The following is a 14498-nucleotide window of genomic DNA, read 5'->3' as shown; positions in this document are numbered from 1 at the left end:
GAGCCCTTGCGTAACCTGGGGGCTTCCTGTATTCAGAAATTGTGAAATCAAATGACAGAAATAGTAGGAAGCTCAGCAACCTTCCCCCCCCCTCCCCACAACAAGTCTGATTTTGCTGAGATAATTTTTAAAAGAGCATGATTTTTTTCCCCCTTTCAGAAACCACACAGTTAGAGGACCCACGGGCGCAATGGAGGAAAGAGCAGGAGCGGATGCTGAAGGATTACTTGATGGTGGCTCAGGACGCTCTCAACACACAGAAAGAACTCTACCAGGTCAAGGAGCAAAGGTTAACTCTAGCCATCGACGAATATGTGCGCCTCAATGATGTCTGGAAGGACAAGAGCAGTTCACGGACCAGTTGTGAGTACTGGGGGAGTGTGCTGAGTGGGTATTGCTTTTCCTTCCAGAAAGTTATGAAATCCCTGACTCCTTAGCAATACAGGTTGCACTGCTTGTGATAGAGTTTCAGTGAAGTGAAAGAATGTTTGGAATTATCTGTCGAGGGGGGGATTCTCTCCTAACTCTGCTGCCAAGTAGCTCTGGATAAAGAGCATACACATCCACACAGTGTGGTTTACAGTGTTATACAGTGACAAATCCTCTACATTGTTCTGTCAGACTTGATGACACAGAAGTAAGACTTGCTGGAGACCACAGTTATTTGCAACATTTATCGGATGTTTACAACTGATGTTCTGAACTGCATTAAGACTCTTGCCTTTTGATTATATTGGAGTGGGTCCCATCAGTAGATAACAGTGAATCCCTGTACATGTCTGTGTATACCAAGTTAATTTGAGATTTCTGGTTATTGTCATGAGCTATGGGAGAAATGGGTAATTGGTTGTATTACCTAACTACGTGAGACAGAAATGCACTTGGTGGCTATTTTATTAGGTATACCTGCTCGTTAATTGAAATATCTAATCAGCCAATCATGTGGCAGCAACTCAATGCATAAAAGCACGCAGACACGGTCAGGAGATTCAGACCAAACTTCAGAATGGGGAAAAAATGTGATCTAAGTGACATTGAACAGGGAATGATTGTTGGTGCCAGATGGGGTGGTTTGAGTATCTCAGAAACTGCTGATTTCCTGGGGTTTTCACACACAACAGTCTCTAGAGTTTATAGAGGATGGTGCAAAAAACAAAGAAAAAAAATCCAATGAGCAGCAGTTTTGTGGGTGAAAATACCTTGTTAACGAGGGAAAATGGCCAGACTGGTTCAAGCTGAGAGGAAGACAACAGTAACTCAAATAAATACACATGACAACAGCGGTGTGCAGAGAATCTCTGAAATCACAACACACCGAATCTTGAAGGGAAGGGCTACAGCAGCAGAAGATTATGAACATACACTGAGTGGCCACTTTATCAGGTATAGCAGGTATCTATTAAAGTGACCACTGAGTGTGTTTTTCGTATTAAGAGACTGTGTGATGATTTAGCTAAGTGCGCAATGTCACAAAAATGTTTAAGTAAGGTCTTCATTGAACTTTACAGTATATGCAAAATTTAAGGACTTATACTGAATTACAGGTCTGTGCTGGGATAAGATGTGTCTAATTTTAAAAGACCACATAGACCTGCAGATGCGGTTCCCACTCTAGAGGCCTCTCTGGGCTCAGCCAACAGTACTGTGGAAATGGGACCACCTCAAGAACCGAAAGGTTGCCCTCCCTCTCGAGGACAGTTCGGTGTGGGCATGACGTATCGGCCTTGCCAGTGACACACGTACAAAATGAATAAAAGTGATAGAAGACGTGCACTTTGGGTTTCTAAAGGGTCTCGGGGCTTTTTGCTAAATTGTTCTGAGAGACTGAAAGTTACAAGAAATTAAGACCAACAGATTCTGTTATTCAGGTAAGATAATTGAAGTTAACAGCAACAAGGCTGTAGTAATGTCATAATTTGCCCAAAGCACCACTGCACTCAGCATGGTTCTCCACAAGGTGAGCTGGTTCGACACAGTATACAGATGGTGATGCTCTGAATTATGCGTAGTGGTTAGCGTAACGCTATTACTGTGCTAGTTATAATTCAATTTCGCCGCTGTCTGCAAGCAGTTTTTGTGTTCTCCCCGTGACCGTGTGGGTTTCCGCCAGATGCTCTGATGTCTGTAGACCACAGGACATCGGAGCAGGATTAGGCCATTCAGATCATCAAGTCTACGCTGCATTCATCCCACATTCCAAAGTCAAGTTCGAGGTCAAGTTTAATTGTTGTTCAACCAGGCCTGAACACCCACGAATACAACCAAATGCGACAGTGCAACGCTCAGGAATTGCTGGAGGAACTCAGCAGGCCAGGCAGCATCGATGGAAAAGAGTAAACAGTCAATGTTTCGGGCTGAGACCCTTCTTCAGGACTGGAAAGGAAGGGGAGAAGCCAGCATAAGAATGTGGGGTGGGGTGGCGGGGGGAGATGAGGACGAAGTACAAGGTGGCAGGTGTTTGGGAAGGGGGAGGAGGACCGGAGGGAGGTGACAGGTAGGTAAGAAGATAAGGTGAGAGAAGGAAACAGGAATGGGGAATGGGTGGTTTGAATATCTCAGAAACTGCTGATCTCCTGGTGCTTTCATGCACAGCAGTCTCTGGAATTTACAGAGAATGGTGCAAAAACACTAAAAAAAACATCCAGTGAGTAGCAGTTCTGTGGGCAAAAACTTAGTTAATGCGAGAGGTCATAGCATAATTGACCTTATCAAATCTGGGGATCTCCCATCTACTGTCACCAACCTCATAGTTCTCTTACCCTGCACATCCCGTTTCTTCTCCAATCCAAGATCCATAAACCTGCCTGTCCAGGTAGACCCAGTGTTTCAGCTTGTTCCTGCCCCACTGAACTTACTGTATATCTGCTTACCTCGACTGTTTTATCCCCTCTAGTCCAATCCTGATCTACCTACATCTGTGACACTTCATATGCTCCAGATCTTTACAATGACTTTGAATTCCCTGGCCCGATCATCTCATTTCACTGTGGGTGTCCAGTCCCTATACACCTCTATCCCCCATCAGGAAGGCCTTAAAGCTCTCTGCTTCTTTCTGGACAACAGAGCCAACCTGTTCCCCTCCACCACCACTCTGCTCTATCTGGCAGACTGGTCCTCACTCTCAGTAATTTCTCCTTTGGCTTCTCCCACTTCATCCAACCTAAGGTATAGCCATGAGCACTAGCATGTATCCCAGCTCTGCCTGCCTTTTTGTCAGCTATGTGGAACAGTCCATGTTCCAAGCCTATAGCGGTAGTGCTCCCCAACTCTTCCTAGGCTACATTGATGACTGCATAGGTGCTGCTTCCTGTATCCATGCTGAGCTCATAAACTTCATTACCTTTGCCTCCAAATTCAGCTCTTCTCTCAAGTTTACAGTCCATTTCTGAAACCTCCCTCCCATTCTTGATCTCTCTGTCTCCATCTCTGGAGACAGTCCGTCTACTGATATATAAACCCACTGATTCTCACAGCTACCTGGACTATGCCTCTCCCCACTTGTAAAAATGACATCCCCTTAGACCATGAGACATAGGAGCAGAATTAGGCCATCGAGTTTTCTGCTTCATTCCACCATGACTGATCCCATATCCCACTCAAATCCATACACCTGCCTTTTCGCCATGTCCTTTGATGCCCTGATCGATCAGGAAACGATCAACTTCCACCTTAAATATGCCCACGGACTTGGCCTCCACTGCAGTCTATGGCAGAGCATTCTACAGATTTACTCTCTGGCTTAAAAACTTCCTCGTTACCTCTGTTCTAAAAGGTTACCCCTCAATTTTGAGGCTGTGCCCTCTAGTTCTGGATACCCCCTCCATAGGAAACATCCACCCTATCTAGTCCTTTCAGCATTTGGTCCCTTTTCTCAGTTCCTCTGTCTCTGCCACATCTGGTCTCAGGATGGGGCTTTTCATACCAGAACTAATCAGATGTCCTCCTTCATCAAAGAAAGGGACTTGCCTTCCTCCACCATCACGCTGCCTTCACCCTCACCTCTTCCATTTTGTACACGTCTGCCCACACCGCATCCTCCCGCCACCACGCTAGGGATAGAGTTCCTCTTGTCTTCATTTATCACCCCACTGGCCTCTGCATCCAGCACATAATTCTCCATAACTTCCACCATTTCCAACAGGATCCCACACCAAGCACATCTTTCCCTCCCCTCCCCACTTTCTTCTTTCCTCAGGGATTGCTCCCTACGCGACTCCATTGTCCACCCGTCCCTCCCCACTGATCTCCCTCCTGGCAAACTGAACAAGTGCCATACTCGCCCCTACACCTCCTCCCTCACTACCATTCAGGGTCCCAACAGTCCTTCCAGGTGAGGTGACACTTCATCTGCAGGTCTGTTGGGATCAGCTACTGGATGTGGTGTTCCCAGTGTGGTCTCCTGTATATTGGTGAGACTCGACATAGATTGGGAGACTGCTTCGCCAAGTACTTACGCTCTGTCCGCCAGAAGAAGTGGGATCTCCCACTGGCCACCCATTTCAATTCCACTTCCCATTTCCATTCTGTCCTGTCAGTCCATGGCCTCCTCCACTGCCGTGATAAGGCCACACTCAGGCTGGAGGAGCAACACCTTATATTCCATCTGGGTTGCGTCCAGCCTGATGGGGTGAACATCGATTTCTCAAACTTCTGGTAATTGCTCCCCCATTTCACAAATAAATAGATAGATAGATTATTTAACTGTCTCTGCTTCCTCCTTCTGCAGCAGATGGTTGGAAGTGATTGTTTTCTGTCAGTATTGTAATTTAGTGCATTTGATCATTGGTGCCCTTTGCAAATAGTCTCTGTCTGTGGTTAGGAACATAATGTTGGCCTTTATCGCAAGGGGTAGTATAAAAATCAGGTGCATGGTACAATTAAATTGAGATAGCAGTCAAGATGGCACCAAGCTATGATCTCCATCATGGTCCTGGCTCAGACTTTTATTTTGTGTTGTAGGGAGAAATGGGGCTTAGACCATAAGACCATAAAACGTAGGAGCAGAATTAGGCCATTCAGGCCATCGAGACTGTTCTGCCATTTCACCGTGCTGATCCCAGATCACAGTCAACCCCATACACCTGCCTTCTCACCATACCCTTTGGTGCCCTGACCGATCAGGAAACTATCAACTTCCATCTTAAATATACCCACAGACTTGGCCTCCTACCGCAGTCTACGGCAGAGCATTCCACTGACTTGTTTTGCTGTTGCTGCTTTGTTGCTTATTGTGTTCTGTTGTTGTTTTTTGTGTTGTTCTGTGACCTTGGCTATGTTTATGCCGGAATGTGTGGTGACACTTGTGGGCTGACCCAAGGACATCCTTAGGTTGTGTTGGTTGTAAATGCAAACGCCGCATTGCATTGTATGATTAGATGTGATGAATAAGTGAATCTGAATCTGAGTACTGCTTACAGTTTTGACCTCTTTAATTAAGAAGATTCTGCTTCCTTTGGAGAGAATGTTATTTGATGTAGGGGTTGACGTATAAAGAAAGGTTAAGCTGGTCAAGCCCACCATCATTGGAGTGCAGTGAATGAAATGTGATCTGATTGAGATCTGTAGGATTTTGCAATACATTGACAAGGTGAATACTGAGAGGATTGTTCCCCTACAGAGGTTGTCATTGCTGAAAAAGGGGAAGTCCACTTAATACAGAAATGAAGGGGATTTTTATTCTCTCTTAGCAAGTCATTAATATTTGGAACTCTCCACCCCAAAGAACTATGAAGGTAAAGTTATCGAATACATTCATGACATAGACCAACAGACATTTAAACTGCAAGGATATCAAACATCAGTGGGAGACAGTGGGGAAAATGGTGTTATCAAGAATCGATCAGCCATGATTGTATTGCAGGGGTCCCCAACCTTTTGTGCACCACGGACCGGTTTAATATTGACGATATTCTTGCGGACCGGGGGGGGGGCGGGGGCGGGGGTCTTCAAGTTCAACAGTGCGTGACAGGGATTGAGGAAAGGTGCAGCTGACTCATATCGTTTCTGCGCAGCCCGGTAACACATGCTCGCAGCCCGGTGGTTGGGGACCACTGTTGTATTGAACAGTGGTACAGGCTCAAGGCTCTGACTTACCTAGCCCTGGTTCTTTTTCTTGGTTAGCATGGGTGAATTGGGCCGAAGGGTCTATTTCTATATAACTATGATTCTTACGTGAGTGGCATTGAGATAATTTTTGAATTCTGTTAGATTGTATTGTTAAATGCCCTTGTAAGAAAAAACCATTTTATTTTTATGTGCTGATATGAAGCTAATATGTAGGCATATGTCTTAAAAACAGAGCATGCTACAGAGAATAGCCTATTAGAGAAGCTGAGTTGGCTCTGGTAAAAATGCAATAGTATCTTTCATTTTGTAGCATCAACATTTACATTCATTCTTACATCTGTATCTGATACTTTGCTCAACTGACTAGCCAGGAAGAGAGTTAAACCTTATCCACTAAGGCAGTGCGTAGATCTGTTGCCAGTTAATCTACAGACACACTTGTAACTCCTCCAGAAACTCAGTGAGCTTTATCTGCTGGATGACAATGATCAGCACAGAGCAGAAGTGCCAATTAAGAATGCTGTTCAGCTACCCTGAATTAAGGTGCAAGAAAACAGGCAGGGTTTCTAGTCCATCTATGCTACAAACACTGTTGAAATCAGACAAATGTGGACATCAGTGAGTGCTATATTAACCTCATTACATATCCAATGGGATTGCTTCTAGATTTTCATTTGGAAATGTGTAACAATCCTTCAAGGCTGATGGAAATGTATCACACTGGAGAGTAAAAAAGGATATTTTGGAAGACCTGGGAAGGAATCAATGGAAAAAAGAAATACAAATTTGATTTGAACATTAATATTATACTAAAATACATTTGATGTAATGCACTACATGCAAGGGTTATTTTGTATTTACTGTAGTATATTTAGTATTGAACCAAAAACTAAGGTGAATAGGTAAATAGATAGACATACTTTATTGATCCCAAGGGAAATTGGGTTTCGTTACAGTTGCACCAACCAAGAATAGCGTATAACTGTAGCAATATAAAACCATAAATAATTAAATAATAATATGTAAATTATGCCAGATGGAAATAAGTCCAGGACCAGTCCAGGTCCTGTGCAATACAAAGATAACCAAGAATGTTTTATAATTGATTGTTGACAGAAAATTACTGAGTAAAATTAAGATAGAACGAACCCTGGTTACTTCAAAGACCATCAGTTTTTGTTTCTTCATTTGGTCTGTGTAAAATGTATTTTAATGTCTCCAGTTAGTAATAAAATCACTGCATTTCTTTCCATTAAGTGAGCTGTTATTCACCAAGGAGAAGGTGTGAGGATTCATTATGAATCAAAGGCATCAAATATATTACTTGCCATATCAATCCATGCTCTGTTAATTTGTAACTCAGTCTCATAGAAACATAGAAATCTATAGCACATTACAGGCCCTTCGGCCCACAATATTGTGCCAACCACGTAACCTACTCTAGAAACTGCCTAGAATTTCCCTACCGCTTAACCCTCTATTTTTCTAGGCTCTGTGTACCTAAGAGCCTCAATTTGAAATTGAAAGTAAATCTATTATCAAAGTGCGTAAATGTCACCCATATACTACCCTGAGATTCATTTTCTTGCAGGCATTCACAGTAGAACAAAGAAATACAATAGAATCAATGAAATACTTCACAGAAAGACTGACAAGCAACCAATGTGCAAGAGAAGACAAACTGTGCAAATACAAAAAAAAACTAATAGAAATAAACATGTAAATAGATAAATAAAACTGAGTACATGTGTTTTAGAGTCCTTGAAAATGAGTCCATAGGTTCTGGAATCAGTTCAGTGTTAAGGGGAGTGAAGTTCTGCATGCTGATTGAAGACCCTGATATTTGAAAGGTAATGACTGTTCCTGAACTTGGTGGTATGGGGCCTGAGGCTCCTGTACTTTGTTCCTAATGGCAGCAGCGAGAAGAGAGCCAAGCCTGGATGGTGGGGATCCTTGATGCTGCCTTCTTTTGGTAGCGCTTCTTGTAGATGTGCTCTGTGGTGGTGGCTTTTCCTCTGATTGACGATTGCCTTTTTATTTCAAAGGAAAACCCATTGAATGTTGAGGGGACATAGCTGAGCTCTTGCTGTAGAAAGCAAATGTTTATCATTTGTGTGGCTGTGTAAATTTCTTGTTACTTAGGAACCCAAACAATAAGGATTTCTGTGTATGGATACACATAAATGTGGACTGCTTCATTATTTGAAGAATTGTCAATAGAGTGAGCTTTACAGTCAATGCATTGCTCAAGATCATTGAGGAAATAGCCAATGGATTGCTACCTTAAGGGAACCTTGTAGAGATTTTCTACCTCTGCAATGATTGTTTTCCAGCAACCTCAGGCATCTTTCTTAATGCAAGTATGAATTCCCCCTTCACCCTTCTCTCTTTTTAAATTCCCCATTCTGCTTCCCCTCTCACCCCTTCTCTTCTCACCTGCCCACCTCCGCCCTCTAGTGACCCTCCTCCTTCCCTTTCTGTCATGGTCTACTGTCCTTTCCTATCAGATCCCTGCTTCTTCAGCCTCTTACTGCTTCCACCTATCACTTTCCAACTTCTTGCATCATCCACCCACCTTCGCCCTCACCTGTTCTGGCCTATTACCTTCCAGCTTGAATTCCTCCCCCTCCACCCACTTTCCATTTTAGCTTCAGTCCCCTATCTTTCCAGTCCTGATGAAAGGTCTCAGCTAAAATGTTGACTGTTAATTTCTCTCCATAGATGCTGCCTGAATTGCTGGGTTCCTCCAACACTTTGGATGTGTTGTTCATAATTTCAGAGTATCTCGCTCCTGATCCACACCCAATTTCAGTTTTATTAAAGCACCTTGATTCCATAGTCATAGAGTCATTTAGTTGTACAGCACAGAATTGACCCTTCAGCCCACCACGTTCATACTGACCCTTATTCCCATCTACATTTACTTGCACTCTTTCTGCATCATTTATGCCTTGGCTATTTACATCTGCCTGGGCACTAGACTCTTCGACTAATGGAAACATCCTCTCTACATGTTACACATCACTTCTGGTTTTCTTCATGAAATGAATTCATGACTGTGCTATGAATATTGGAAAGTGAACTCACTACTGGGCAAATGCCTTTATAGAAAAAAAAAGACTTCTGTGCTGTTTTAATATGGAGGTCCATGTCACTTCATGTTTATGCTTTTGGCTATTATTTGGAAGAATAAACTGACCAGAGGTGAGCTTCAGACGATGGCAATTGAATACCATACGTATTAAGTTGCAAGTTACCTCAGTGGTTCCCTTTGACATCAACGAATATCCACATTCTCAGAGTGGGAAGCAATATTGAGGAGGCAAGGTAGAAGGTAAGGTGGTCAGTGGACTCCTTTAGTAAATCACTTTTTTATTCTATCACAAAATTTCCATGTTATAAAAATTAGGGCAAATAGAAAATAATCCTTGTGATCATATTGGATAGGTTACAATGAGATACATAGTAGGGGGTTTAACTAATCTGTCTTTATTGAACCTATGTTATACATAGCCTTACAGAACTGAGTGGAATAGTTAGTAGATCAATTTCTGAAATAATCCAGGCTCCATTCGTCAATTTAATTGACAAATAAAGTAATACCTGCCAGACCTATACATATTACCGAGCATTATTTAGCTGGTTTGCTGACTCTGGAAAATTGGAGATAACATCTAGAGCAGTGCAGCTCTCCCCTGAACTTAAACCTCCTTGGGCAAAGTGTAATTTCTGTCTCAGGTATTGCATCTGCCATTCCGAAAGTTATGTCTACTCATTGTAAATCCAACAATTTAAAGCTAACTTGAAAGCTCTTAACTTCTGTCTAAAGTTACTGATGACACCTAAAACTGCTGTCTACCCAAACACAAAGTCAGCTTTGATATGGCACATTTGCAGATCGCTCTCCTCGGCTGCCATCCCGCCCCTATCCTCACAAAGTTTGTTTGGGATAATCCAGTAGGTAACTGATACTGACCAAGAAATTCTTGGAGAGATTCCTGGTGTCTGTTGATCAGAGACTGCCAGCTATAATTAGCCTGAAATCCTTCAGGCCAAGGGTGGGGAATAATTGGGCTCCACTTCTGATCACTATCATGTGATATGTGTGAAGGGGGATGTGCAGGTGAGAACATAGAACATATGGTTAATGCACATTGGTGGTCCGTCGACTGATTCTATTGTGTTTTTTTTTCTTTGCCATGAATGCCCGCAAGAAACTGAATCTCAGGGAAGCATAGGGTGAGATATATGTACGTTGATAATAAATTCACTTTGACTTTGAGTGCAATGCACCTTCAAATCAGCTGCCAACAAGCAGGTCAGTAGGTCAAAGTTGCAATTAATGGTAATTCAAAAGAAATGCCAAAGGAAGATCTGTGCCTCTTGAACTGTAGATAATATAAAGTTTGTTACTTCTGGGTGTATTTAAAAAAATAAGGAATATATACAGTTATTTATTTTAAATACAAGAGATTCTGCAGTTCTTGGAAATCCTGAGCAAGACACACATGATGTTTGATGAACTTAGCAGGTCAGGTAGCTTATGTGGGAATGACTAAACACTCGACGTTTCGAGTCAAGACCCTTCATCAGGACTGGAAAGGAAGGGGGAAGATGCCAAAAATAAAATAGTGGGGGGTGGAGAGGAAGGTGGACAAGCTAGAAGGTGATAGGTGAAGCCAGGGAGGGGGGAATGAAGAGGCTAGGAAGTGATAAAGGCAGAGGGTTGGAGAAGAAGGAATATGATAGGAGAGGAGAGTGGACCTTGGGGGAAAGGAAACGTGGATGAAAACTGGGGGGGGGATGTGGATGATAGGCAGGTGGGGAGAAGAAGTAAGAGACCAGAGGGGGAAATAGCAGAAGATGGAAGGATGAAAGGGGGAGGGGAAAAGTTACCGGAAGGAGAAATGGATATCCATGCCATCAGGTTGGAAGCCACCTAGATGGAATATACGCTGTTGCTCGTCCTCCATGAGAGTAGCCTATTGTGGCAGAAGAGGAGGCTATGGACCAACAGGTCGGAAAAGGAATGGGGATATGAATTAGAATGGTTGGCCATTGGAAATTCTGCTATTTGTGGATGGAGCGAAGGAAACCAGTGCACCCGGAGGGAACCAATAAGTTTACAGGGAGGACTATGCAAGCTCCTTATCGATGATGTTGGAACTGAACTCGAACTCTGATGCCTTGAGTTTCACTGTAAAAGGTCACGCTAACTGCTACCGTGGCACCCCATTTGAAAATGCCTCGCATGAAAGACTCCCTATAAAATTATTGTTTGTGACCCCACCTTCTATAGCAATTGATCACTGGAAAATGTGCAGGAGCAAGGAATGAGTAGCATAATCTGAACTCTTTCCCCAAGTGTGCTTGCACTTAATGATACTGATGTTTGGAATAATTTTTTAATCCAGTATTGCCGTAGATACTGTGGTGATTCATCCCCTAGCACTGTTGCTATAGGGTGGGTTAATATCATCAGCAACTCAAAGCTGAGCTGCCTGCTTATATTACCACGGGGCTTGATAAACTTAAACCTAACAGCTTTTTCCTGCTGTTCTGTTTACCTTTTATTTTGATGTACTAACCTCGTGGGTGGGCTTCCAACATCTACATGTAATCAACTGCCCATCCCCATATATGTGCAATTATACAAAAACAAACCACAGGTCAACACAGAGCCATCTCTGTGAATGTGCATATTATTGGTTGCAAATACCAGTTAATATTCAGGCCATGAAAATCTTTTCAGGAATGTAGTTTGTACACCTACGTTGGCATTGGTATGTATAATGGGTGCGTGCATAAACAGTATGTGATGATCTGCCAGATTACCACACTGGTGCTAAGGGTTAAAATGTATTCCATTGTCCTGAATATCCACGGTCACTGCGTACCACATTTTATTTACAACTACTGATCTTTAAACACCTACATTTGTAAATTGTTTTTTGGGAATAGTTCTTGTCATACCTAATGCTAATAGCTATGGAATATGAATGAACTGTGTCATGTAAGTATTCCGCTTTTCCCATATTACCACATGATAGATTCTATTGCCAAGATTACGGTGTAGAATTTTAAAGAAGTTTCTCTCATGGTATCACCATGATTTTGACACTAATCCCAGATAAAGAATGTAGGTAGGACCTCAGTGGAAATTATATACCTTCGTGCGAGACAATACAGATAAACAGGATTAGATTCAGATCTGTGATTCGTAGAAAGGGACAATTTTTCCAAAGTCTGCTGTCAGCAGAAAATTGTTGGGGACTCATCAGGAATGGTCCTTACAATAAGATAATAAGAGATAGGAGCAGAATAGGGCCACTCGGCCCATCGAGACAGCTGCCATCCTTCATGGCTGAGGCATTATCATTTTCAACCCTATTCTCCTGCCTTCTCTCCACAACCTTTGGCGCCCTGACTAACCAAGAACCTATCAACCTCTGCTCTAAATATACTCATTAATTTGGCCTGCACAGCTGTCTCTTGCAAAGGATTCCATAGATACACCACCCTCTGGCTAAAGACATTTTTCCTCATCTCTGTTCTATGTGGATGTCCTTCAATTCTTAGGCTTTGCCCTCTGGTCCTATTCTCCCCCATTATAGGAGACATTCTCTCCACATCCACTCTATCCAGTCCCTTCAGTATTCAGTAGTTTTCAATGATATCTTCCCTCACCGCCCCCCCCCGCCATCCTTCTAAATTCCAGCGAGCATAGGACCAGGGTCATCAATTGGTCTTCAAACGTTAACGATAAGAGGGAGGAGAAGATGGCAGCCTGACGCAGCATGCGCGGCCGTTCCGAATGAATATCGATTATGTGCAACTAGGGGGCCGTGCACAATCTGGATTTGATGGAGACAGCCGTGAGTAGCGCAGAGGAGCATCTGGAGCAACTTCTGAAATGCCTGCTTTGCTGCCGCTGCTATTGTGCGATTGAGAATCTCTGGAGACGAAGGCCCCAAATCCTTGGCTTTGCCTATTGCCTGTTGCCGGGGTCGAAGCGCTGGGCAGAGATGGTGCTTGGTGCTCAGTGTCGAAGAGGTGGTCGGAGGCTCGGAGTTTTTGGACGGACTCGGAGTTGGACTGTGGTCGGATGCTTCCAGGATGCTGCATCGACAAGTTGGCGATGCTGGAGGTTTACCGTCTGCGTGAGATGATGGGACTTTTGAGAGACTTTAAGACTTTTACTGTGCCATGGTCTGTTCTTATCAAATTACGGTATTGCTTTGCACTGTTGTAACTATATGTTATAATTATGTGGTTTTTGTTAGTTTTTAAGTCGGTTTGTCATGTGTTTTCGTGATTTCATTCTGGAAAAACATTGTATCATTTCTTAATGCATGCATTACTAAATGACAATAAAAGGGGACTGCGTGTGCTCATAATCATAATCATCATAACCCTTTCATTCCTGGAATCATTCTCATGAGCAGCCTTTGGACTTCCTCCAATCCCAGTGCATCCTTTCTTAGATAAGGGGCCCAAAATTGCTCACAATACTCAAAGTGCGGTCTGACAAATGTCTTATAAAGGGTCAACATTACATGTTTGCTTTTGTATTCTAGTCCTCTCAAAATGAACGTTAACATTGCATTTGCCTTCCTGGTCACCAACTCAACTTGCAAGTTAACTTTCAGGGAATCCTGCACGTGGACTCCCAAATCCCTCTGCGCCTCTGATTTCCTTTCTTCTGCCTCCTTCCCTTCTTAAGAAGCACATTGACATTTGCAATTTTCCTGTTCCCTGGAACCATCCAGATGCTAGTGATTCTTGAAAGATCATTACTAATGTTCTTCAGTAGTATAATATCACATTCAGATACCTAAAATGTATATAAATGACATAGATGAAGGTGAAAAAAAGGTATCTTATAACGTAATGATACCAAATTAGATAAGAAAGAAAGCTGTACTGAAATCATATGACGGCTGCTAGGGCATATAGATAAGTTAAGTGAATGAGCAAAGATCTTTCAGATTGGCTCCAATATGACTGAATGTGGAACTGCCCACTTTAGTGGTGGAGAAATGGAAAAGCATGTTATCTAAAGAGGGGGGAAATCTCTTAATTGGTTGTTGTTAGGAATTCAGTAGCTAATTAATCTTCATTGTTTACTTTGCAGTGTTCTCAGGATCTTCATCAAGCACTAAGTATGATCCTGATATCCTGAAGGCTGAAATAACAACTACAAAATTCCGGGTAAGAATAACAGATGCTAAAAGAATTTGATTCAGACAGAGGTATCACTGAGAAGATGGAAAGCAGGTGTCACACCTGATTCGTTTTTAGTTGCTGTGGCTGATAGTTTGTAGGCATGAGTCCAGAAATGTTTAGCTGCATCCTATTGAATTCTTGACTTTTTAACCTGAGAGAATCTGTAGCACCTCACAAAGATTTTCAACCCTTACCCAAAAGATTTA

At 42.7% G+C, this 14498-nt stretch overlaps 1 protein-coding gene across 1 annotated transcript in view; it reads left to right on the top strand.

The window, feature by feature from the left end:
- The window catches only part of LOC134347184 (protein WWC2-like), a 243406-nt gene that overhangs the window by 134464 nt on the left and 94444 nt on the right, over positions 1-14498 (top strand). Inside the window, exons 3-4 of the mRNA XM_063049433.1 lie at positions 160-363; positions 14201-14277. Coding sequence (XP_062905503.1) covers positions 160-363; positions 14201-14277 — 281 coding nt within the window. The remainder of the gene's footprint in view (positions 1-159; positions 364-14200; positions 14278-14498) is intronic.

The sequence above is a fragment of the Mobula hypostoma genome, chromosome 5, assembly GCF_963921235.1.
Source record: "Mobula hypostoma chromosome 5, sMobHyp1.1, whole genome shotgun sequence".
NCBI classification, from domain to species: domain Eukaryota; kingdom Metazoa; phylum Chordata; class Chondrichthyes; order Myliobatiformes; family Myliobatidae; genus Mobula; species Mobula hypostoma.
This window is presented reverse-complemented; position numbering and strand designations above follow the sequence as displayed.